The sequence below is a fragment of the Triplophysa rosa genome, linkage group LG2 (genome assembly GCF_024868665.1).
Source record: "Triplophysa rosa linkage group LG2, Trosa_1v2, whole genome shotgun sequence".
Taxonomy (NCBI): domain Eukaryota; kingdom Metazoa; phylum Chordata; class Actinopteri; order Cypriniformes; family Nemacheilidae; genus Triplophysa; species Triplophysa rosa.
In genome coordinates this window covers 8,001,313-8,028,705 of record NC_079891.1, presented here as the reverse complement: position 1 = coordinate 8,028,705, position 27,393 = coordinate 8,001,313, and the positions used below count along the sequence as shown (strand labels likewise).

Here is a 27,393-nt window from a genome sequence, read left to right as displayed (position 1 = left end):
ACACTCATATCTTGAAATAACAAGTTTTCCTGTAACGGAGAGGGGAGTCATTTTGATGTTATCTGATAGACTGTATGGCTAGGTGCAAAATACAGCCATAAATTTGATTATACAAAGTCTATAAATAAACTATAATCTTACTGTCTTGTAGGGACAATCTTTATTTATGTGGCCTTTATTTAATCTCCAAACTGGATTATGACAAAGTCAGTACACCTGACACCTGTCATCATAGAAAAAAATGCATTAAATAATGTATTCATTATATTATATATATTTTTGCAGGTAGGTTGTTCCAAGCATCTTGACGATTCATGATGTATTAATATTCTAAATATGACCCTATAGGTAGGCGGGGTCATTTGTTAAACCAAGTTGTGTTTCAGGTCAAAATGACCAAATGAGGCGTCCTCCCTGAGACGGAAGAGTGACGTCACTCGTAGAGGGCGGGGTCGCGTCGGTAGACGGGCATTATCATCATGCAGGATACATTGTTGCACTTGCCGCCGCAATGATGTACGCGTACGAATAAGAGAGAGACGCTGCAGGTACGGCGAGAGATTATTTGCTTTTAAACGGATCCCCACGTATTGTTGCATCATGTCGGGAGGGGATCTTCGCGTTCTTCACCAGGAGCCCGGGCAGGAGAGCCCGAGGATGCCGGCCTGGAAACGCGAGATCCTTGAGCGAAGGAAGGCGAAGGGCGGCGGGGCAGGTGCCGAGTCCGTCGCATCTCGACTTAACGGCGAGGCAACGGCAATCAGAAGCAAGGATGATACTACCGGCGAACATTCAAGCAGGAACCACACCATTACTCCCGCCAGTCAGCATTTTGCTGGCAAGCGTACGACCAAAAGCCCGGATCTGTCACCGGTGAAAACAAAAGACCACTGGCAGTCCGCGGACGCGAGCGACTCGGAGGAGAGAACGGTAAGAGACAACGGAGCGCAGGAGAGCCTGGTGCTGCATGAGAGCTTGGGTCCGCTGCAGGAAAACCCGTTCATTAAACTAGAGAAAGAGCGCAAAAAACGCCAGAGCCAAGAGAACACAACCCGTCCCGTTCAACACATCTTGGAGTTATACGGTAGCGTTCCCGGATTGCGGACTATACGCGCTGATAATATCATCATCATTGAATCTGACCCGGATTACTTTACGGAAGGATGTGGTTTGAAACATGCATCAAAACCGCAGCAGAACGGCTCGGTGAGCGGATATAGTTCTCTTAATGACCTGTTAGACCGGAGAGGTAGTCCGGTTACCGAGATACGGGCCAAGGAGGTGGTCGTTTATGATACGGGGCTAAGTAAAAGTGAGGAGAACCTCAGTACGCTGGGACGGCCGGATCCCGCCCATCTAGAGGGTCAGGGCAGGGTGAGTCGCATGCTACAGAAATTTGACAGAAATTATGGGAGGTTGCAAACCAAGTCACGCAGCACAGAAAACCTCCTGGACTTGGATTCTAGTCCTGTCCGCCCAAGATCCAAACACCAGCCAGATGTGGTGCCAAAAGCTTGTCAGCAACCCGGATCTCCTGTCCGTGCCTCATACGGCAAAGTCTTCCAGAACAACCAGTCTTCCGTAACCAATCATCACGGCTCTCCCAGTGACTCTGGGAGCAGTACACCTGCGTCCGGATCCCCTCTGTTGGTGTCTTCCGCACGTAGACGTTTCGTAGGGAATGGGGGGTGGAGCGCGACTGTGCACTCCACGGAAGACAGTGAGCGATCTCCGTCCAAGTATGTTCGAGAACAAGACTGGGACAGCACAGATGGAGCATCCAAAGCCAAGGTGCCATGCTCTCCGGAGAGCCACCGTGCCCGTGCCGACTGTACTCCCAGCCCCACGTCGCCCCCTTTATCACCTAGCTTTGAGATACGGCCCTCCCCTCGCCCGGATCTTTCTCTCCTTCCGGCTGGTGACATACAGGCCCGTGCGCTCGCCAACCTGCGCCTCCAGTCTCGCAATTCCTTCACTGTCATTCCCAAGAGTCGTGCGGCCATCTCATCCCCAGGAAACACAGCGCCCCCCAGCCCTGTCCTTTCACCCCAATACCCACGACCCCTGGGGGGCGTGGTGGTTTCAGAACCCGCAGTGCCAACCCCTCTGTCGCCCACTTCTATAGCACATCCCATACCAAAACTTACAGAGAAGGTGAATGTGGAAGCCAAAACGGAGTCTTCACAATACACCCCATCTGCCATACCCAGCTCACCCGCTCCATCGTCTCCCCCATCAGCCGGATCTCCCGTCAAATCGGTTCCATCTAAAGAAGAATCACCGGCTGATAAGCTGCCGGTAACTAACATCGATGACATTGTTATTGAGCCCACACCACCACCTCCAAGCCCTGCGGTGCAGAGGCGCAAAGGTAATACGTTTACAGTGGTTCCAAAACGAAGGTCCGAGGCCCAGCCCACCACTCCTGATATCCAGGAGCCTGCCACAGACTCTCTGAGCACGTCACCTGTCTCACAGCCCCCCTACGCCCAACTGGGCACACAGCTTAAGAAGCGCTATCCCGCTTCAGAGGAGATAGAGGTCGTTGGGGGCTACCTCTCCCTTGGGCGATCGTGTCTCTCCAAGACAGGTTCAACAGGGAAAAAGGTAAATCTACTCATTAAAAAAATCCAAAAAATATTTGATCAAACATTTTTAGGTTTGTTTTACATTGTCTATTTACTATGGGAAATAGTAATTTTGTGTGTGGGATGTGGTTTACATTTGTGAGGGCAAATGTTTTGGGGCTGCAAAACCTTTCTTCAGTCATAGTGCTTTTCTATATCTGTGAGCTGTTCAAAGGTACTGTAACACACTGGGCAGGGTAAACCAGTTCATCAAACAGTTTTATTATTATAATGTACTGTATTGGTTAGAGGGTAAATGGGTAAGAGAGTGAGTGACAGAAACACCTCATATTCAGATCTTGTTAACTTTTAGATGTAAAACAATAGACAGACTGTTTAAACGTTTGAGAAGGAAAGAAAAATATTTGAACACATTTTGGTTCTGGGAATCAAATGTAGTGGAATATGTCCGTATTTACGGTATTGTGATAATATTGTGATAAACTGCACTTGCGTTACTAGAGCACCCATGTGAACTTGAGAGTAACTGACATTAAACATTTACTAATATGACTTTGTAACCTATGGGTCAAAGTAATTACAAATTGTGATTGTGAAAAATAAAGTTAGATGTGAGAAAAAGTCTGGCATCATCATAAGGTTCTACTCGGTTCAGTATTTTTGTTATCTGATGCTTGAGTAGTTGTTGAAACCAGTGTATTTAAATATATCAAAAATTCTGTTTGAGGTTTTTAACTGTCATAGACCTTGCCCATAGCGTGTGCTTTTATTACGACTTTAATACATAACGAAACGTAAACGGCACGGCACGGCAGTCAAGAACCTGCCAGGGGACGTAAGGTGATTTACGATGGAAAATGAGAGTCATGTGTTCTGTTCTGAGTTCAGTGTTACCGAGGCCTGATAAAGGTCTCTTAGTTAGTGCATCATGAAGGGAATGTGAAGCAAACATTTGGCAGTTACCTTCTTTAAGATATTTCGAGCTTTTGTAATGATTTGTTTAATTTGATTTGAAGGAATGTATGCATATGTATTTGTAGTTTTCCAGATGTACTTGAGATGTGTTTGACTGGTTACATAATCTTCTGCCATTCAAAAAGAACAGTCAAAGCAGCAAAGCAAAGATTAGCATTAGTTCTGTCGGGCTGTCATGAATTCTTTACTGGTTATCAAACAAACCCCTTACAGTGCTATTAAAAGATTTAGTTAACCAAAATACTCTGTCATCATTCACCTGCTGTCATGTTATGGAAACCTGTATACTTTCTTTTGTTTGCCGAACACAAAAGGAGGCATTTTATTGAATGTCCGGTTGGGTGAATTTATTACAATGGCAGTATGTCATGACTCACCTTAACGCTTAATAAAGAGTTTCATCAAAAAGCCCACTGAAGTTTAAAATTTTCAGATATTCAAAAAATGTTTTTGTTGTTTCACATGAAAATAAATCGAATGGGTATATGAGTAAATGATGACAGAATATTAATTTTCAGTGGTATGGACATGGATGATGAAAACAAGCTCATTGAAGAATAAAATAGAAGAATTAACCACTGGAATATACTACAGACAATAATATAATTTTCACAAAATGTACAGTTTGTGTCTTTTTTTTACCTGAATAACCATTTTAAAACCAACCACCCAGAAAACTAGCATTGCGATGGCATTTTGCACAGGCAAGTGCCCGTCATTTTTAGAAAATGTGAAAATCTTGTTTCTTGAATAACCTCATTGTGAAACGTATTCTTGCGCATTCGGTCATTATGATTCAGGAAGTCATTAGTCTTTTGTGCAGTTTAGGTCAAAGAATTTCAACTGAACCCATAAGGGAATCTTGCCAAGTTGTTGGTCACTGGCAGGATCCCCAATGTGTTGGATCTCACTGTAGGAGCTAACAGTGCGGGCTGTCTTTTCCCAAGTTCGGCTGTTGTGTTGCTATTATTATTGCTGTCAATTGTGTTTCTAGGCCGTACCTGATTAAGGATTGGCCCATAACACGCCTTTTGTTTCGTTGGGTTTTAAAAGTTTCAACAGAGCTCAAACAGGGAAGCAGAAATTATGACAAAGTCAAGAGCATTGGAATGTGGGCAGTGTGTCCATGTGTTCTTAAAGGTATAGTTCACCCAACGATTAAAATGAACATGACTCTTTATTCTATGGAACACACAAAAAAAAAGATTCTTAGTGGTTGTTGGCATAGGTGTTGCTAGGCTGTTGTGTACAGTTACTAGGGCTAAGTGGTTACTTAATGTCCTAGCCCAAGTAAAAAGTGCCCCCACCATACCCTTATATTTTGGTTCTTAGATATGTTTCAAATTACTTGTTTAATATCTGGGAAATCTTCTCACGAATTTGTTTAAAACAGTTAACAAAGCCAGCATGTTGTCTGTAAGGGGCTTGTCTCTTGGGGTCTCTTGTGTGAGCTCATGAGAGCTTGGCTGGGGGGTTGGGCTTACCGATGGTTAATGAATATTGTCTACCCAGGCTGGGCTCTTTATGCTATTTGGCCTTACGGCATGATGTTGTGTGTATTTTGACATTTAGGTTTTAGCTGTGCCTGAGGTTACACCCATGATGAAAATAGAGCAGTATAATGTATATAGATATCAGCCCACTGTTATCTGTGCCTGATGTGCCTTAACCACAATAAAGGGATGTTCACAAAAGCTATTTGCAGTAACAAAGGAGACATAAGCGTTGGTGATGCCGTGTGGTTATGTCCAGCGAGTCAGAGACGCAACAAAGCTGAGTCAGAATTTCACTTCATGCAAATGAATAGAGACTTGATGTTCAAATGGGAGTAAAGAAAGTGGAACTCACATGAGCGGTCTCCTAACTTTAGTTGTTGAAGGTGGATGTCTACTAGCAACCAACAATAGTAACCTCTTCCAGTTATATAATACTGTAGGATTATGTGTGTGTATGTATTCATGGGAAAGATTAGATCTGCCAAATTTATATTACTAGTCTAGAGCGGTTTTGCTTCAGGAACTGAACTGTTCTTTGGACATCAAGCAGCACCCTGTACACAGTGCCAGATTTGGAAATATATTTATACTGTGTTGCTTTCATGTTTTTTAAGTAGATGGGCATATCCATCTAGGCAATTCCATGTAAACGTTACCATGAGAAAAGTGTTTACCAAAGGTTTTCACCTTAATGATAGCACAGATGTCAACATTTTGTGGTTTTAATTACTAATACTATGATTTTCTATAGTCAGGTGAGGTGAATTGTCACATTCATAACGGTCCATATTCCTCATAGATGGGCACATGAAAATTATTAACTATTTTATGTATCTTATGTTACCAATTTGTTGGGTATTCCTTCTGGTTTGTGCATTTTCATTCACAGAAATCCTACAAAGTATGTCGTCTCTCAGAAACAATGTCCTTTTTGTCACATCCATAACACATTTATTTCCCTTTTATAAAATAGAAAACTCATGCATACTGATATTTTTCTGATGTTTACACTATCAACAAGGGTTTAGTAAAATATAAACAGATAGTTCAATATATTGGTAACAAACACATTTTCTGGGAGTTTTTATGTCACATCCATGATGCAAAATGTCACATCCATAACGCTGGAATAGCCATCAGTTTAATTTGTCTAGATTCTAGCAGCGATAAAGTTGAGTGTGTGAACGGTTAATATGACTTTCCTGCATCACCAGGGTCACTACATTTGAGGTAAAAATCTGTCCAAAACAGCTCCTAAAAATGATGAATTGTTTAGCATGTTATATATTAGTTTCAAGTTCTATTTGTCACATACACCGTACGACTTGCAGTAAAATGCTTTAAATATGCTAATAAAATTTCAAAATGCTATGAGTAGAATATACAGGCCTCAAAATGTACATTTAGAATTGTGATCTGAATATTAAAATAGTCATTCATAGTTTCTTCTTTTAATAAGAAAAGCCCAAGGCTTGAATATGTCAGTGGACCTTCGTCGTGGTTTCATTATTTGCTTTTATCCCTCTGTTGCTTATTCTAAAGGCTTCAGAGAGGGAGTGGTATATTGTAATGGTTAGTTTGCAGATGGTTAGTTTGACATGGCCCAACTTTAATATGTGTGTGGGAGCTTTACACAGGTAACAATTATGTTAGTGTGTGTGGATGTCCATCAGCACACTTTAGGATTATATTTGCAGTTTAACCCTGCATCTCTCTGTTTGTTTTTGATAGGTCTGTTATAGTAGTACCAGCCATATACCGCGGTTACACTAGCCTTTTATTCCATTGGCTTAAATTCATATGCATGCAAAATTGCAAATATGGCAGACCGGAAACGCAAGCTCAGGCGATATTTTGGCATGATCCAAAGTTCAAGTTTGGTGAACTCTGACCTGTGTATCACTTAAAGACATATGACGACAGATATGTCACAGCATCGCAGGATGATTGAGGATAATAACTGTATCAAAAGCTACAATTTTGTCATTTTTCGAAAGCATTTGAGTCTTAAAAACATGCCAACCCTTCTCTTCCTCTGGATGTTGTACTATATGGGTGTGAAAGTCCACCACGTTTAATTATTGACCAGTCAGAATACCGTCTCCTCCATCATACACCACACCTCCCTCTCTCTCTTTCTTCTCCTTCTCTTCCTCTTTAATACCCCTCCCCCCACCACCCCTTTCTTAACCGTACCACTGTCCTATAGGAAGTGTCTTATGACAGACGGCTGCTTTCCACCAGCTATGTTTTTTTGTACTTTGTTGTCAGTATGCACTATTGTGTCCTGTACTTTGAAGATCAGATCATTTTGTGATGTATCCTACAATTTTGACACCATTGTGTAATCCCATATGGACCACTTCTGTGTGTCTGCCTGTCACATGGCTGCGGTGTCTACAATGGAGTCGATGTAATTAGAATTCAGACTGCAAAGCACCACTGTCACTGTCATGTTTAATTCAGGACACACTCCAGTTTGTGTGTGAGTGTTTGTGTGTGACAGTGAGGATCATAGAGAGCTACAGGGAGGAGAGAAAGTTGCAGCCAAACTGAATATCACAGTGTTTTAGCATTAGTGTCATTATGGGTGTTGCGTTAATTTGACTAAACCTTTGAAGTAGAAAAGACGATGATAAGAGAGACCATGTCAGAAAAGCCTAGATGTCAATGTCGTGAAAGGAATATTCAAGGTTCAAAGTTAAACGTTTTGTGCAGTGCCAGAAAAACTGAAAAGGGAAGTTCTTCTGGACTAGCGGTGGACCAGCATTGTTTACGTCTTCGAAGTGGTCTTGTAAAGCCCCTTGAATAAATATTTACAACGATTTGGGACAAATATTATGTCATGTAATGTTAAATTATGTGACTGGCGTGGCAGGATTTTAAGCCAGATGGCGAATAACACGGCCAGTGTGCACTGAGAGAAAACAATGTGTGCGTTTTTTTTTTTTAATGTGTAACTTCTCGTCAGGTGTGTGACCCCCCTTAAAGGGATAGTTCACCCCCCCAAAAAAACTTAATTTACTAGATTTTAATTTTCCTAGTAATATAACATAACGCATGATTGTAACGAATCTTTTCTCCAAACGATTTCAGATACTGAAAGGCAAACGTTTGTGAAAAGCGTTTGTGCTCTTGCGGATATGCATGGGTGTTTGCAGTTGCACATATGCTAATTTATTATTTGAGAGGTCAGCGTGATATAGTCGATGCAAATTTTACTCAAATAAACCTTAAGCATAAACCAAGCTCAGGGCTGCACAAAAGTACTAGCTGACCACTGTAGGTCACCACAGAATGAATGTGTTTTTGTGTGTATGATACAGCTGGCTGTTTGTTTTCCTTCCGCTGCTTCTCTGTGATAAGCTTCTTGATGGGAATCTTTTTCCCATCTCTCTCTCTCTCTCTCTCTCTCTCTCTCTCTCTCTCTCTCGTTCTGTGTTTCCTACTCCGAGAGATATAGCAAACTTCTAGGGATGTAACGATTCACTCAGCTCACGATGCGATGCGATTCACGATTCTGATCTCAAGATGCGATTTATTCACGATTTACTCACGATTTATTTTTACAAAATGAGTTGAAACAAATTAGAAATGAACAACTTCCCTTGCATTATTTCTTAAATGCTTCACGTTTCTTTGTATAATATTTTTTTTATTTCAAATAACAAAACTAAACTGCAATTTTAAAACAAATTAATAATAGAAAAAGTATCTTTAATATAAACAAACTAATACTGTCTGTGCTTTTCTTGAATTTTTTGCATTTAAGAAATATCAGCATGTCCACGTTTAGGTTTGCAGTGAACATGGCGACCCCTGCGGTTCAAAAAATGTATTGCGATTCAGTTCACACTTCAACCGATTTGAATCGTCACACATTATAATCGATTTTCAACTGGCTCACGGTGAATCGTTACATCCCTACAAACTTCCATCTTTTAGTTGATCTCTGCATGCACGCTTGCTCCTGGCCATAGTTCCTCCTCCACTCTTTCCTTTAAAAATAGCTGTGGTTCGTGTCGCCGAGCAACAGAGACCACAGCCTTTCTATCCTGTCATTAGAAATCCTAGGCTAACTGTGTCTTTTTGTTTCCAAAACACCACCTCCTCTCCTACTGTGCCAAACTTGCCATTGATTTATCAAACCACCTGCTTCTGTTGTGGTTTTTCCTCTTTTGATTCTGAAGAAACGACTCTTGAGTCAAGGTTTTGAAACCAAAAGTAGTTAGACTTTATTCTCACAAAGTTGAAAACAAAGCCGAGTTGGATTGCAATGCAACTCGGCTTTGTTTTCAACTTTGTGATAATAAAGTCTAACTACTTTTGGTTTCAAAACCTTGACTCAAGAGTCGTTTCTTCAGAATCAAAAGAGGAAAAACCACAACACTTCCAGTCAATTCCCTAAATGACAGGATGCCTCATATAGACACGTGAAATCTTCACACTTTTACATTTTTTAAGCTGACTGAGTGCTATTAATGTTACTAAAAGGATTTTGTATATTTTTTCATGTGGCTCAGTGGTTAGAGCATGGCACTAGCAATGCCAAGGTCATGGGTTCGATCCCAGGGGATTGCACATAGTCAGAAACAAATGTATAATACAATGCAATGTAAGTCGCTTTGGATAAATGCATCTGCCAAATGTGTAAATGTATATGTTTTATTTTTGTATCATTTATCAGCCTCCCTCCAGTCATTACTAGTTTACAGTCAAATCCCAGAACTGTTCTTGTGTTCCGTTTGCATTGTTTTGTTGTTGGTCTATGCAGACATATATCTTGGGAATTCTTTTATGAAAAGATTTTCCCCATGGAGTTGCATTTCGCCTATCTACCTTTAAAAGTATAAAACTGGTCTTTTGTGAACGGTGCACTAAGTTAGGGGCTTGTCTACTCTTGGTAAGTGTGGCTTGGCAGGGTGACTTGTCTGCTGACTGCAGAAGGTGTTGAGCTTCGAAGCTTTTATTGTTCTGATCTTGTTCTGAAATTTCATATTACGACATTTACATTCACATTTTTTTACATTTCATTAGAATTAGCTGTTATAAAATCATTATTTCTAAACACTCCTGGTCTAATGTTGGCTGGACACGCAGATCTAGAATTTCCCAGTTCCTTATCAAACTCAAGCAATTGGTAGTATTAGCGTTAGCATTAGTATACAGCTGGCCAGAATATCTAAACAGAATAATGTTTTAATAGCGCCACCATGCTTTTAGTAATATCATGACTGGCTTTTTTGTAGATGTTGCCTATAATCTATATAAAAAAATGACATCACCTAAACTAATATTACAAAATATACTAATGACTTTATAGATAATTCGCAGGGCTGCCAAACGATTAATCGCATCCAGAATAAAAGTTTGTGTTTACAGTACATAATATATGTCTGTGTTTTATAAATTTTGTATTTATAAAAACATACATATACATGTATACAAGAAATGTTTACATTTATTTTTGCCAATAATTTAAATTATATATAAATGTTTATTAATTTGTATATTTTATATTTTTCTTTAATATATGCATGTTTGTGTATGTATTTAAATACAAAATTGAAATGCTTAGTACACAGACATATATTATGTAAACATAAACTTTTATTCTGGATGTGATTAATCATTTGAAACCCTAATTAATAGATTAACCAACATATTTAAAAAATCAGGACCATTTGCATGTTCCATTCAGGTCTACACTTATCTACTCTTATTCGTTTATTCTGTGAAAGTAACATAGAAACATTCTACATCTCTTCAAACCGACGATGATGACATATTTTTGTAGCCCAACCCAGAAGTTAGCATCACAGTGGTACCCTCAACAAAAGGCCAATCATATCTTTCCAAAGGTTTTTGAATTATCCTAAAATTAAGGTCTGTGATCGACAAAAGATTTATGCTGACACGTTTTGTCCAACAAGATATGAACAAAACTTTTTGAGTTTTTGATTGGAGATGATTAATGTCAACGTCTGTAGACGCTTGTTAGCAACCGTCATTTTCAGGACATGTAAAAGCTTTTTAAAAAATCATAGGTGAAGCATTTTGTATATGTTATGTGACGCGTTATGTGTTTGTGTTAATCACAGACCTTATTTTAGGCATTTAAACCAACAACTAATTAAAAAAACATTGACTTTGGGACAGTTCCGGTGCTAAAATGCTAACTCGTTTCCTTCTTTTCGCCTACAAAATTACATCATGACTGCAGCACTCCATTAGAGGCAGACATGTTAGAGCAGGATTGGATATGACGAACACGTAAATATAAGTAGCACAGTACAAAGCTTTATAAGCATTTATATTAGTAGTAAAAACATTTTCAAAAGTACCGTCACAAAAAGTACTTCAACAATAGCAGACACAGCTGTTGAACTTTCAAAGTATGCATCCTTGCGGTGTTTTTAAGCTTATTAGTGATAGTACATGATCAGAAATGATTCTTATTGTATGCTTATTATTAGGGATGCAATGATAAGTAAATTTTGGCCTATCGCGATAACCGATATAACATTGGAAGCTGATAACCGATATATTGGCTGATATACAGTATATAAATATTAATATAAAATTCCCTAACACTGAAACAAAAGCAAAAAGTGGACAACTGCTTTTATTTGAAAACATTGACTGCAGAAATCAAGGTAACCTTTAGTTCTCTTTTTCCCTCTGAAAATCATGTACCAAGCCAACTTTTAAACTTCTCTGGTATAATGTTTATTTAATAAACAAATAAAAGATGTTCTTCCAGAGCAACCCAGAAATGTGTTCTCAATAGCCACAAGTCCAACAGGTCTCAATTTCAGATAGCAGTCTGATTCAAACAATATGCTTTTGTTCCTATAATTTACACATTCATAAATACAGTATCTACTGTACCTACATCAACAATGTTTTGCTAATAGCAGATAATGTGAATGATCACGACAGAAAGATAGTACAGTCCTGTATTTTCACTGTGAGCAGCATGCAGCTGAAGACGTTTACATTTACATTTATGCATTGGCAGACGCTTTTATCCAAAGCGACTTACATTGCATTATAATATACATTGTATCTGAGTATGTGCAATCCCCAGGGATCGAACCCATGACCTTGGCGTTGCTAGCGCCATGCTCTAACCACTGAGCTACAGGAAAGTTTAACCAGAAGAAATGATTTAATTAAAATATGACATAAAAAATTTGAAATGAACATTTATCGGCCGATACCGATGTGTGTTGTAAAAGTATTTTATTTTGAATGTAATTTTTTGTGGTTTACTCTTGCTTGCTCTTCCCACATTGAAATATCATTGGTCCAAATCCTACATCTTATACACTATAGCTGAATATTCAGGGCTCTAGACTGTGACCAAAATGATCGAAAATGCAATCGTTTTTTTATAACGTGCGAAGTAACATTTCACAGGGTCGCATTGGTGCGAGTGCGTAAAATGAATTTTTGCCCCGCCAAATATTTATTTTAACATTTAATGTGATTTATGAGTAGTGAATGACGCGCTTGTGATTAGAGCAGGAAAAAGCGAGCAGAGAGCTCGTGCCTGGTGCACTCCCTCTCTATCCAAACTGACACCCATTTCACACCGCATGCGTAAGCAGAGAGTGAGCGGCGCATATTTTTTTCGGCGCACATGTTAACAGATGAGAGCATTCATACCGCACGTGTAAGCAGCGTGTGCTCGCGGAGCAGAAGCGGCGCGTAAGCAGCAGTGCAGCGATCATTTCGGCGCGAGTCTATTTTTGCTGCGCTGCTAACGCTCAATTAAAGCGACAGTGCATTCTTTACGGACAAAATCCACATGGATTGACAGGAAAAAGTAACACTTTTACCTTTAAAGCACGTAAGTGGTGTCTAATGTGTTTTTAACAGTCGCCATGAGTTTCAAAAGCACTTTTGCCAGGAGTTTTTTTTGGTCAAAATCACAACAGCACATTTAAAGGATTTATAATACAAGTATATCTTAAATGTTATGCTTATTTATTTATTTATTTATTCATTTATTTATTAGATATTATTTATTATAATGATCTTGCTTGGTCTATAAACACCATGCACTGTGCTGTGTTTTACCTTTCTGTGTTTTTCTTATTTGCTCCTGTAAAGCTGCTTTGGAACAATGCACATTGTGAAAAGCGCTATATAAATGAAATAAAATTGAATTGAATTGAATTATATTGCATATGAAGGAGTGGAAAACGATCACACTACGCTGTCAGGTTACTGTCTGAAACCCACTGTCATCATAACCTTCTGAAAAAACAGATAAAACTACATAGACATCGTGTTAAAGTGAATATCACGTTAAGCTTTCTCACCATAGAAGTCCATTATAAGAGAAAACAGCTTAATGTGGCTTAGACAAATATCTGTCATTTTAGTTGTAATTAATACTTCAAAAGCCACCGTGCATTGTTTTAAAAAGTGCAGTAGGGGCTTCTTTATGCCCTGTCTGAAACCAATATTAAGAAATGAGACTGAAAGGCAATAAAGTTGCTAACTCCTGGCTTCGGTGTTGTTACATCGAGCTGAATAGCCTGTGGCGCAAACTAGAACAAAACAGCACAAATGTTTCTAAAAGCTCTGATAAAAAGGGACAGAAATATAAATCAGATGATGCAGTGCGTTGTTTAGGTACATTATGCCACATTAAGCTGTTTCCTTATAATGGACTTCTATGGGGGAGAAAACGCTTAACGTGATAATCACTTTATCCGCGGAACAAGAGCTCGTTCTTTTGACAGCAGCAAGTGTTTAATACATGGAAGGTTTGACAGAAATTTGGTTTTCCTTGATCGCTGTTTAGGTACGTTAAACTACGTTAAGAGTTTTTCACGTTAAGCGTTTTAGAATGTCCCACATTTAGTTGCGAATGAGGCCTTCCACACTGCTTGATCCACGTCCGACATTTCTCCCCTTGGGTTTTAGGATTCGGGAAGGGAAAAAATTCCACCACCCCATCCAAACTTTTAGGATACTGGCTATCAGATTTACACAATCCATACGCACAACGCTTCGGCATGTTTCCCTTGCTCGAAAGCTTGACAGACCTCCCATGCCTAGTTACGGTTGCTAAACCACTATTGGCCTGTGGCGGTTTTAGGGCGTGGCTTAGCGAAGGGCCAATTGAACCGATTCACGTTGTTGAACCGATTCACTCGTATATCAAACACTGAACTCACGAGACTCACTCACTGAACCCATCAAATCAGTCACTCAAAACACCTCAAAACACAAGCGTGCTTAGACCATTTAACAAGAGTGGTTAGTAAGATTTAGTATTTAAAGTTGATTTATGACAATGTGTTGTAAAGTACATATATAATAATTTAGTTCTAAGTTACTTTTGAGTTTTGAGCTAGCAAATTTGATTTAATTTTATGTGGTAAAAATAAATAAGGCCAGAGGCAAAATTACAGCTCATTGCAAAGAGGGCAATAAAGGAGAATTGTGAAGAGTGACAGGTTATATTTGTGTCAGATCATTTCATAGCCAATATATAACTTGAATATAAAACTAAATATAACAACTGTATAAAATAACAAATACAAAGTTTCTTTGCATTTATTTTGGATTTATTGGGCTCGCAAGTGTTAAAGCGCAAATATGAAGTGGTCTATAGCCGACTATTTTAAAAGACAGAGTGACAAATTAACAGAACGATTCATCAACTGAGGTCATTATGCAAGGGCTTTATGATTACTATAAAATAGGGTGCGACCAAATTGTAAGTTGGTGCGACCCACTGAGAAAGTGGGTAACACCCAGTGCTCAAATTGAAGGGGGGCTGGGGGGATCTGGGATCCCCATAAGGCATTAGGGACCCCCCATGAGAAGTAAAAAATAGACTCAGATGGTGGGGCCCCCCATAAGACTTGATTCAATTCGAGCACTGGTCGCACCAGTGGGAAAAAATAGTCTAGAGCCCCGAATATTACAGTTTGAGTATGTTCTGACTTCGGACATCATCAGAGATTATGTTAAACTTGCTTAATGCTGGAATCGTACCCTGTCATGCTTGGTTAGGACAAGGATACACACCTTTGCTGTGGTGGAGCTGTAGAATGCTTAGGGATTTCTAATATTAAACACGCTGGCAGCAGATTACCTCTAATCAGGCATCTGTTCTGTCTGCTTTAAACCTCAATGAGAAGACTGAACAGTCATTCCCCTTACACACACACACACACACACACACACGCACACAAACACACACAGCTTAGGCATTTACTTGCCAGGCATTTACTTGCCAGGCATTTCTGATTCACATCGTGCTGCCAACAACCGGTTGTAAAGGAAATCCCCTAAATTTGTGTATTTGACATACAGTCTGAACCTGGTTCACATCAGGACAGTGTATTTGGCATACTCTGCCATGCCTTTGCATACTGTATAACAGACAAATTTGTCTGTTTTAATATGTCTTTATTTTCTATAAATGTATTATAAACAGTAATAAATAAATGAATTTAATAATAAACATGTTTATTTAAAGTGGCCCTAACACGCGGTTTCTGCCAATCTCATATTAATCTTGAGTACCTATAGAGTAGTATTGCATACTTCGTATCTTCGAAGAGTATTTAGTTTGATCACATTTATAAAGGATAGATACAGCTGTACGATTTTTTCCGAAAGCATACGGCGCGTGAGGGGGGGAGGGGTAGGCTGAAATAAAGCACGTGCGCACCCATTGCCAACAAAACACAGACATCAGTTTCACTCACCGCATGCGGTTCATGTCCGGCATCTTTTAGCGCTGGCACGGCTCCATATATCAGTTACAAATGAAAATCCAGCGTTATATCCACCGTTTATATAACATTCATCACCCAAATGCAGTGAACAAACAAACACCTGAACTTCGCGAACGTGTGCTCTGTCTCTCTCTCCTGCACACAAGTGAATGTGACGTCTGCGCATGCTCCTTCTCCTGCTCTCCTTGCTGCCGCGTGGGCGTGCCGCGTGGTTTTCCCAGGAGAATTGTCCAATAAGGGACTAAGAAAAATTGTTACGAAACAGTTTTATATGTTCGAAAAAAACTTTCAGAAACCTGTACGATCGCTGGGGGAGTGTATCGAGCACAGAAATACTACATAATACGCCCAACTCGTTTTTTGACAAGTTGACCATGTTAAGCATGAGAAGACCGCACATTTAACATTGTAAAGAAGTCAGAATGCATGACACACCATTGCAGCATCCCTTTAAACAACTGCAGATTGAATTATTAAAAGGTGCAGTTCACTCCAAAAGTAACATCATTATTTGCACACTCTCGCTTTATATTGCAGATTTTGAAGTCTGTAATAGCTTTGTGAGGAACATACCAAATTTGAAGTCTATATTTATTTATCACATGTTCAATTTAAAAGGGAAAAAAAAGTAAATACTCATTTACAACCACTTTTCACACATGACTTGTATGTTTGTTAAACCTTTTAAGCGTTTATGAAAGAAGAAAGAATGTGAAGTTGAGTTTAACATCAATGCTTAATTCGTTTCATGTCAACTTTTATTTTAATTGATGGGCTTAATTTTTGTAATAAATCTACTTTCATTTTGAACTTTAGCCTTAAAGTTCAAAATGAAAGTAGATATTTTAAAAATAAGCACTGTTGGAAAGATGTGTGTTCTGAACATTTTTCTATGTAATGATTGGCCTGCTTATAAGAAATTTCTCTTTTTCTTACACCGTTTTTGTTTTCAAATATTTGTTCAAATAGTGATGTACTAGGTGAAATGGTTGAAACTATAACACTGATCTCAGGCATCTAAGGCTGGCTGAATAGTCAGGAAGTGTGCAAGGCCAAAAATGACCAAATAACTCCACGCTGGAAACTGTGTTTCACTGACAGTTTCAGTGAATTGTGCTTCAGATGGTTGAAAATAGTTTGAAAATAGTTGATGGCAGTTACAAAATGAGCAAAATGAGTAAAAAGTGAAATTCTGTTTGGGTGTATAACTAAAAAACATCATTTGATAAAGGCCAGGATTTACACATGAAGAATGTGACACCATGTGAAGAACAAAAATATTCATATAAAAAGTCAAATGTTGACCTAAAAGCAGTGCTCTGTTTGCTGCCAACCCAATATAAACAAGGTATCTCTATTTGTGCTTATCACTGTCTGGCAGCATCGTGCTTTTTATTTTCTCGTAGAAGGAACTAAAACGTTTCTTTGCCATGTTGGGCAACATGTTCGAAAACCCAGTTTTAGTCACCTAGAGTGCTTAGTTTGAATACATTTTCCAGTAAGACGATGACCGAAAGATTACAGCAAAAAGGATAGACGCTCCTATAGGTTAGTGTAGTCCCAAAATGATCCAATTAAAAATCAGTAGATACCTAAAAATCCCAAGATACTCTGAATTTGCTTCAGAGTTGGAACAAAATTGCATTGCAAATTCAACAAGACTGCTGCCAAAGAGCTGTGTTCTGAAGTACAGACTTTCAAATGAGCATTATAAACATATTTTGTCTTTCAGTTACAAATAAATATCCTTAATAATAAACCTTTTGATTAAGCAATATTTATTAATTAATTTAATTTATTTTTAATAATATTTATTAATGTTTTATATATGTTATGAAAAAGTTTTTTACATTTTTACATGTTGTTTGTTACATTAATAAAGGGACAAACGTATAATTAACATGTTTATGTTGAATGCCATAATAAAAAAAAGAAGTATTTGAAGGCACTGGATCTCTTATTTCAGAAAGCACAATGCATAGTTAATCTATGAGGTGTCATATTCTGTCATTTTTTTATAGAGAGAGGTACAGATTTGACACCACACCCAGTTCATGCCCATTGTGTTACATAATCACAGTAGATGCCATTGAATTACTAGAGGAAAGCATGGCACTTCCAACACCCCTAAATAAGTAATGGGTATAGTGATGCACCGTATTCAATCATAGTGAAATAGAGGAAAATGTAAAACCTTAAAAATGATTTCAGAGAGCGTTTATTTACAATACTGGGGTTGTAACTAGATACCATTACCAATGAATTTATTTTTTCAAGTTCCCATCAAGTTTGCATAAAATTAAATAACCAGTCATAAAAAAAGAGAGAGAAATAAATTACAAGCAATAAAACAAATCTGTAGTTGCACTAGCGATACTGAAAATGCTGTAATTTTAGTATTGACCTGTTCTATTGACATTGTATGTATTACAGGTCTGTAATTCATTCCACACAGCTACTTCCACACAGTTATTTCTTTTTGACCATGGAGATTAGAATGTCATTGATACTTAGTGTGATTTGTTTTACAATCTACTGCTTAACAACGTGACAACAATAAAACTAATTAGTAATGTCTGAAAGATCCCAGGCCTCTATTTGAAGTATATAAAAATATAAAACCTTTGTATGAACGAACTATAAACATTTACTAAATATGAATTATATAAAAAGTGTAATATTTAATTTATTTCAAAGATGTAATATTTTAAAACACATTCCTCCATAAAAAAGATGTCATCACATATGTTTGGGATCTTAGATAATAGATATAAAACATGCAATGAAGGCTGATGCATGTTAACCTTTTATATGCCACAATTCCAGTTTGGTCTATTTATGCAATGTTTATTATGTTAAATAAGATTCAAATACTGTTAAGGTATGCCTATTTAGTGATACAAGGGATGGTTGCAGTGTCACCAAACGCTGCTTATTGGGCTTTGATTGTAGGTCAGAGGAACAATTTAATATAATTAAATTCATAATTAAGCCTACTATTGTTGGAGTAAGGACAAAACTAATGAAAATCCCAACTTCACATGATGGTTAACTGTTATAGTGAATATAAAGGGATGTTTATTGCACTAATGGCCTTTGTCCGGTTGTTTTGCTAGGTGTGGTGTGTAGAGATGTTTTCTCAGTCTTCCTGTATGAAGCGCATGTATGTTATTTTATTGAGAACATGTGATTGAGATTATGGTAGATTTAGGACAGAGCTAAGCCTGACACACATTTGTCAGGTGACTGTGCTTTGAAACACTAAATACTGGGGTACAGCAATATTGTGGCTTAAAGGTTCAGTCAGTGAAATCTAGTGGCAAGGTTGCGAATTGCAAGTGTGGGCTTGCAGTAATGTCATTCTTGGTTTATTTCTGAATTTTTCTATACGTCAATCTCCATATCATCTTTTATGACCATGATTAACCTGATTCAAAGTCTGATAATTTTAGTTAATCTCAGAACAAGTCATGGTAGACATAAATAAAGCAATAAGGAAACAATGGAGTCTGTTAATGCTTAATTTTTGACTAACTATTTCCCTTAATTTGCATTGTGTACTCAGCAGTCAAAGTGCCTATGTTACCATAGATCCCTGGTCTTGACAAACATAAACAAGTGGACATGTTTGGTAAAGCTTTCCTGAACGAATGTCTCTTTTTGGCCAATATCTGCCATTGTCATATCGTCATATACTATAGTAACAGTTAAAAGTGTGGACCCATTTTGGGTCACACAAGTCATCATTTAGTTTACAGCCACGGAAAAAATGACATTTTCATTTAATCAGCATTTTCTAGATGTATTGTGGCCATTTCAGTCCACTGTCTGTTGAATTTCAACAAAACCAAACCTCAGGCTTTAAAGTCATCCAACAGCAATGTGAAGTGTTATCACATAAAAAAAATAATTGTGAACTTTTCCTAAATACATTACAGTTGTATTGCTTAAAAGTAGGGATGCACCGATACCATTTTTTTTTCTGGTACTCACCGATACCTATAACCGATGCCTGTATAATGTACAATAATGTTAATAAACCAGTATCTTACTGGTACATTTTCTTTTTTTCTTTTGTTTTTAGGTCTACTTAAATTTAAGTACTATTTTTTAATCAAGTTCTATTTTTTATGATAAGTAGCACAATTTAACTAGCACATTTACTTCAGTTTACTAAAGTAAACAATATACGCTGTGGTTAAATTATAAAAAAATGTAAGGGGGTGGTGTGGTAAATTGTGAGTGTATTATAACTTGTTCAAGTCAAACGGACTTTTATTTTGACGGGACGCCGCAAAGAGCGTTTGTTTAAGTTAACCGGACTTTTATTTTGACGGATCGCCGCAAATGGTGTTTGTTTATGTGTTCGTGTCCTCGTGCAGTGAAACGCTGGCGCTGAAAGCTCCACAAGCACAATGCGTTCAGTACACGCAACCGCACCACTCTTTCACACACGATAACGCAAAACAAGCAGAATACATATTTAAACAGTATCTGAATATTTCGTTAACTGTTACGTTAGCTGTTCAGCGCTAATTTCTTGTTAGGAAATGCCTGGATTCCGTCCGCGTTTTCCGCATTGCGGAAATCATAGGGCTCTATGTATGTCACGTGAGGTATCGGTCTTTGGTATCGGTGTGTCATTAAGAGTACATGAGCTTGATATCGGGGGTGCATCCCTACTTAAAAGTGAATATGAACTTTGCAGTATTTGAGGTCTGAAAAAATACAAAGCATCTTTTCTGTTATTTTGACCTGTTTCTCCAGTTTTCATAGAAACAATATTTTTATTTGAAATTTGGGAGAAATATTTTAGCAGTTCACAGAATTAAAACAAAAATGATAATTTTACTTGCACACATACCTTTAAATGGTAAATTCGGAAAAACTGAAATGGTCTTTGAAATGATCTCTTATTTTGATGGGGTTACAACAGATATATTGACAGACTTAAAACATATACATAAAACATGATTCAGCATGCTTCTTTTAGATTCAGTTGCTGGTAAAATACATATTTTGTCGCTAAATTTGTCACATTCAACAGTATTGAAAACATTTTGATATGCTGGCCACTTGTTGGCAGTTCCTTACTGTCTGATTTGTGTTTTCATCATCAAAATACTAAAAATATGGAATATACAGAACTTTGTAAGTGACGGATGATGCATACAGAATTCTCAAGTAGAGTGTCTGAATCCTAACACGTTGATCTCTTGCTCCATCACAGCTGAAAATATCCTTCAATGAGTCTAGCCTGCAGAGCACTTTTGAATATCCGTCGGAGAACAGCGTTTGGGACAGTGGAGAGGAGGATGAGGAAGGAGAGGGAAGAGGAGGAGAAGATGGAAAGATCAGCTCTGGGAGGATAAACATTCCCCGCGCCAGCTACACCAGCTCACCCACTCACTCCAACAACGCCACGGGTGAGTAATGGATGAATGACAGGAAGTGGACAGAATGAGAGGAAGACGGAAGAAAGATGGAAGTATGAAGCAGAGAAACGATGGAACAGGAAATAGATTTTGTACAGTTAAGCATTCTTCCAAAATCAAAAGGAGGCATTAGCAGAATGTCAGATCTGTTCGTTTCCATACAATGAAAGTAAATGACGACAGGCACCAAAAATGACAAAAAAGTAGTTCATACAAGTAGTCCACATTATACTATTTTCCAAGTTTTCTAAAACCAGCTTTGTATGAAGAACGGAGTCATTGTTGATGTTTAACAGCCACCCTTATTCACCTTCAGTACATTTACTGTATATAAAAAGTAAAACTTGAATGTTCTGCTCTTGTTTTTCACAGAACAAAGAAATTCATTTGAAAAGAGATGAGGGCGAGAAAGTGATGAAAGATGGTGTATTGGTTTTTATTATCGCTCTAAAAAGCAATAACGTTCTTTACCATGCTACACATTCACTTGACTACAACTTTAGTTTGGTTCATTGTTGACACCTGCTGGTCAGTCATATAGTTTTCTATCTGGTAGTTAACATGGACACTTTTTAGCATCAGGATTCAATGTAAACAATAAATAATGACAAATTAATTTTTCAGTTAATACGAGGTCATGCAAACTGTGTTTGATTAATAATATACAAATCAGACAAATAAAAAGTCCATCATCTCATATTTTTCAGATTTGTCCAGTTACACACCTAAACACTCAGTGGATTTTAACACATGGCAAGAACACAAGCTCAACGAGACTGCTGTCAGAGAGGAAGATCATTCGCAAAGTACAGACGAGGTCATGGTGAGTTATAAGAATACATACACACATGTACTCTTGAAAAAATGGCTGCCATGTTCTATATGGTTGCCAGGTACTGTACTATGTTGCTGAGGTGATCTGATGTGGTTGCTTACTGGCCACTGGCAGGCAAAAAACGAAAATTGTTATTCCAGATCTCTCATCTACAGACTATAAGCTTTGAGGTATCAAAGGGATAGTTCACCCAAAAATAGTAATTCTGTCATTTTTTTACATGTTAAAAAACGTCACAAAACTCGACTCTATGACTCTTTCGTCTATGGCAGTGGTTCTTAAACTGGGGACCCCAAGATGGATCCAGGGGGGCCACAGATTTTGTGGCATTTTATGAAATATAGAAATTGATCATACATTTTATGCAATCAAACATCAGTAAAAAAGCCCACCAACCAAAATAATTGATGCTCCAGCTTTGTATAACTGAATATGTTTTTGATTTAATTAAAATAATATAAGATACTGTATAAGTCTTTATTGGGGGGGCACCCTACACAAAGGGGCCTTACAACGAAAAAGTTTGAGAACCACTGGTCTATGGAACACAAAAAAAAGTATGTACATACAAGCAATGCCACAATTCACATTATAAAACGGTCAGTTCTGGTCCTTGATTCTGATTGGCTGAGCGGAGTTCTAAGCCGTTATAAAACACCTCAATATATAACGGCTGACCGCACCACATAGCCTAAATATCATTTAATTACTTTATTTTATGAAACTTTGCTAAGCATATGGAATAACCGTTTTATAAAAGCAATAAGCCCCGCGAAGCAGTGGGTTACAGTGCATTTTATAACAGCTACGGGGTTTTAGGCACTCCGCTTCGCGTCGTGCCACAACGCCCTTAGCTGTTATAAAATGCACTGTAACCCACTGCTTCTTGGGGCTTATTGCTTTAATATAATATTAAACCGTTAGGTACGACAGTCACGATTTAATATGACTTTGTGAATTGAGTTTTTTTTTCTTTCAGAACTTCTTAAGAATAAACGTTTCCTATTGGCTTTTGACACGACTGTCACCCAAGACACAATTTGGTTTAAAAATTTGTAATATACAATATAAAAATTATAAAAAAAGTATAAGAATAATTAATTAATTGTTAATTAGGCATATTTCTATCCAATTTATTTGTAAATTATTATCAAGGTCAAGATGACTCGCAGTACCCGGATGACCCTGCGTTATTAGTTTTGAACGGTTGTTATCGGGGAATAACAGACCTCGGAATGTCAGGACCGACCAATCAGAATCAACTAATTCAGAGCGCCATATAATAAAATAGATAAATTCATGTGTTCCCCAGTTTGTATATGGGCTAGTTTTTTATGTTTTTTTATATTATACAATGCACTAGGAATTGTGGGAAGTGGATTTTGTTTTCAAGTAAAATAAAGAGAATATTGCAATAAAAAATGTATTTACTGTTTCTGCCACCCAAAGCATAGCATAACAAGAAAACTCAGACCCATCAGAACCGAATTGAACCAAAATAGTTAATGCCAAGGTATGTATTCAACCGTAGTGACTGTATTGTGGCGACCCTTATACATACAGTGGAAGTCAATGGGGGCCAGTAGTATTTGGTTACCAACGTTCTTCAAAATATCTTCTTTTTGTGTGCAGCAGAAGTTAGTTAGTCATACAGGTTTGGAATGAAAATGACAGAGGGATAAATAATGAAAAAGTTTTCATTTTTGGCTAACTATCACTTAAATTGTGTCTGTAAGAAAGTTAGTCCCATTGCTTGATTTTGTTTTCTTTTATAGCTGACACCTGCTGATAGCTCCTCACTGTCAGACTACAGCAGCGAACCAGCCCTCTTCTTCTAAGCCTTCCAGACATCTGGGATATACCGGACCAACCACTGCCTGCCCTCACCAGCCTGGATACAAAGCAACACGTCGTCCTGAACAACAGGACAAGTAGCAACCAGCACGTAAACATACATTCCATATTCTGTGTGTTCATACAGCATCAACAGCAGGACTGTCCACATCCTACACAGCCGATCATCTGTCATTCACTAATTTGACTTCCTGTTGCCACCGATTGTGATTGTGATGGACGCTGTAATGTGGAAAACAGCTTGAATAGCCATTCAGCCGTTCAATTCTCTTGCGTCATGTTATGCGCTATGTACTGTATGTAATCCTCACCTCATAAAAGTGACCAAATTCCTAAAAGATGGAAAGCTTGGCTGTCTTTAAATAGAAAAGGAAACTGTGTCTAATGTCACTCCACAAATAGGATAAGTGCGTAGTACATCAAAAATGAAAACAAGATGACCGTTGACGGGTGCCACGATCTTTGTTTTTTGTGACTTTTTGTATGTGCATGTGTAGGTCTCTGTGAATAGGGCTACCAACTGTATAATTTCTCAGTTGTGTATGTTTTCTTTTGTGGTTCATTCAAGTTGGTAGACGTTTCTGAAATAGACCGGAGAAAATATCACCCTCTATGATATACAGCTGAAATGCTAACATGTTAATTGTCTCGAATTAGCATTTCTTTGCAGACGTGTATTCTGGTAAATTGAATGAGTTGGTATGCACTTGACATTGGTGTAACCCACCGATAGCTATGGGGTGAATCTCACGAAAACATGCTCAGGTTACATTTTACCCCAAAATAAAAGAATCTGAATTGCCATTTTCATTAAGACATTGTACCATAATTTAAAAAAAAAACAATACTGAAACGCAACCTCTTAACTGTCAGTGGCACAAGAGCATACGAATGAGATTTTAATAACATTCTTGATGAAATGTTATATAGGAATTGGGTGGAAAATATGTTATAATAAAACAGGCTTCTTTAACATATACAGTATACTATATTACCAACACAGTCTCACAGGAATTCGTGACATTGTTTACTGACACGAATTCCCCCCTATTTTCGTGTCAGTCAGCGCGACTTTCAATCTAATGTATTTTAATACGCGATATCTTTCATATGTATAAAAAATGTATATCAACGCAATCTGATGGGAATTCACCTATTTTACACGTTGGCTCATTCGTGTGAATTCCTATTTCCTACGATCTCATTCGTATGTTTTCTTATGATTTGACTTTTCCCCTGTGATGTTAGATTTAGGGGCGGGGTTAGAGTAGCCATTTATCGTTGTTTTGCCACCTCGTGAAACTCGCGTTTTTAGCAAAATTAGCCTTTGCGGCTGTGATTTTAGGGTTTCAGGTGAAGTAAGGTGTTGGTTAGCCACATCCTAAAATATGTACGACTTCTTTTGATATCAGGTTATAAATATATAAATGTAAATACACACGCAGTCTGTGTATTGAAAGTCGTGCTGAGTGACACGAAAAGAAAGTCGTGCTCACTGACACGAAAAAATGGGGATGTTCGTGTCCATAAACGCGAATGAATAGATTCCAAATTTCGTGTCGACTCTATGCCACGAACTGCCGTGAGACTTGGTTGATATTACATTATACTATATAAAGAATTTTCACAGACATGTTCTTGGCTGGTTTTCGTGAGATTTATTCTACATTCAGACTTTGAGATTAACAGTTGGTGCTGCCAGCTAATGCAATTTGTCAGTTGTCTTGTACTTCAACTGTTTGTCTTTTCATCCTTGTTCTTGCAGTACAAAAAAGGAGTGGACAATTTTAATCAAAAAGGGAACATTTTGTTTGTGAGTGGGCCATGTGTGTGTATGTGTGAACGAAGACTGACAATGTATGCAATGCCAATTGACTGTATCAAACAGATGTATCTTATCTCTTAACTGGCTTTGCCGTACCTGCTCACCTGTTTCCTGAAGCCTCTCCAACCAGTATTGATGTACAGTTTGTACATTCCAGGATGTTCCCTAATTTATCTTTTTTCATGTTTTAAGTCAATGAGCAAACATCTGAAATGAAAAATAGCAGGTGCTTCGGGATCTTGTTTTGTTTATAATTTTACATCATGTATTAGGTTACATGAGTTCTGTTAGGTTATCTTATAATTTTGTCCTGTACATTTGTATTCATTCATTTGCACTCTGTTTTTGCTTTATTTTGCACCTTACACAGTCGTGGTTGACAGCTGGAAGCTTCTCGCTCGGTTAAAATAACCTTGGTCTTTTACATATACATCTTCACAAACTTTTAGGTTCTTTATTTGTTTTAGGTTTATATTGGTATGTTTTCAGCAATTGAAAACTATCCATGTTGGTACCCAAAATCAGACTAGAAACACAGATTTACACTTACTAGGCCAAAACTGTGATGACCTATACATTCTGTTCTCTCATACTCTTTTATTATTTAAGACACTGGCTTTGTTCACTCTGCACAGTTATGATTTGTTTCATTTTAAGAACAGAATTCAGTCTCAAGTATGTTCTGTAAGTTTAGACAGTTATTTCAGACACTCAATATCCAGTATATCTACACTGGTTGCCATAGTAATGACGTAAATGTCAACATCATGCCAAGAGTCTTTGTGGAAGATATAACAGAAATCTGAGAGTGTCCTGTGCTCATGTCTAGTCATATCGACATATTGTTGTGGTTCCTGATGCATTTCTGTATTTTATAGACATTTGTGAATGAATTGGAACACAGTAGACATGTATGTACATTGTTAATGCTATTAAATGTTATGTCCTGAAAAAACAGTTCTGACCATTTAGACAAAGACATTTTCCCAAAAATCCTAATGGGATTTTGATTGAATTTTAAACAAACATATGAACGTGGCTTTTATTTACATTACCAACAACTAAATGGATTTGAGAAAAACAAATCCGATTTTGGCTGCCAGTGTGAACAAAACCATTTTATACAATATTACCAAATGGGGAAATTTTACATTAGAATAAAACTTTGAAATAAGTGTTGTCGAATTCAAGTCTTGCATTGTGGTACCACAATAAGTTTCTTTAGCACAGATAATTAAAATGTTGTTAGCAAACATACAATATTCATGAGGGATGTATATTATAAGCTGGAAGGGGTTGGAAACTATTGATTTTGTGTCTTATGATGCAACTCCAAGTGCTTCATTAGCTCCTGTAACTCCAGCCAAGCATCAAGCTGCTCATTACTCTGGTGGGAAGTTATTGTACTGTATGTCAAACCTTTTCTCGTCCTTTCTGTTTACTATGTCAAGAGAATATTAAATAGTCAAATTGTTTTTGAGGAATTCAAAGGAAAAAATATCAGAAACAAGGAAATGTTCAATAAACAGATGAATGATATCGTATAGTCATGTTTTATCTTAAAATGTTTACACACAGAAATACCCTTAAGTAAACCAACAAACAAAAACACCCAC

The 27,393-nt window shown here is 37.8% G+C and overlaps 1 protein-coding gene across 1 annotated transcript; it reads left to right on the top strand.

The window, feature by feature from the left end:
- Nucleotides 1-451: 451 nt before the first annotated feature.
- On the top strand, nt 452-27,307 carry tprn (taperin). The gene is made up of 4 exons (XM_057325873.1): nt 452-2,607; nt 21,059-21,254; nt 21,971-22,086; nt 23,874-27,307. The coding sequence occupies exons 1-4, from the start codon at nt 601-603 to the stop codon at nt 23,934-23,936; spliced, it is 2,382 nt and encodes a 793-aa protein (XP_057181856.1). The 5' UTR covers nt 452-600; the 3' UTR covers nt 23,937-27,307.
- Nucleotides 27,308-27,393: the final 86 nt, after the last annotated feature.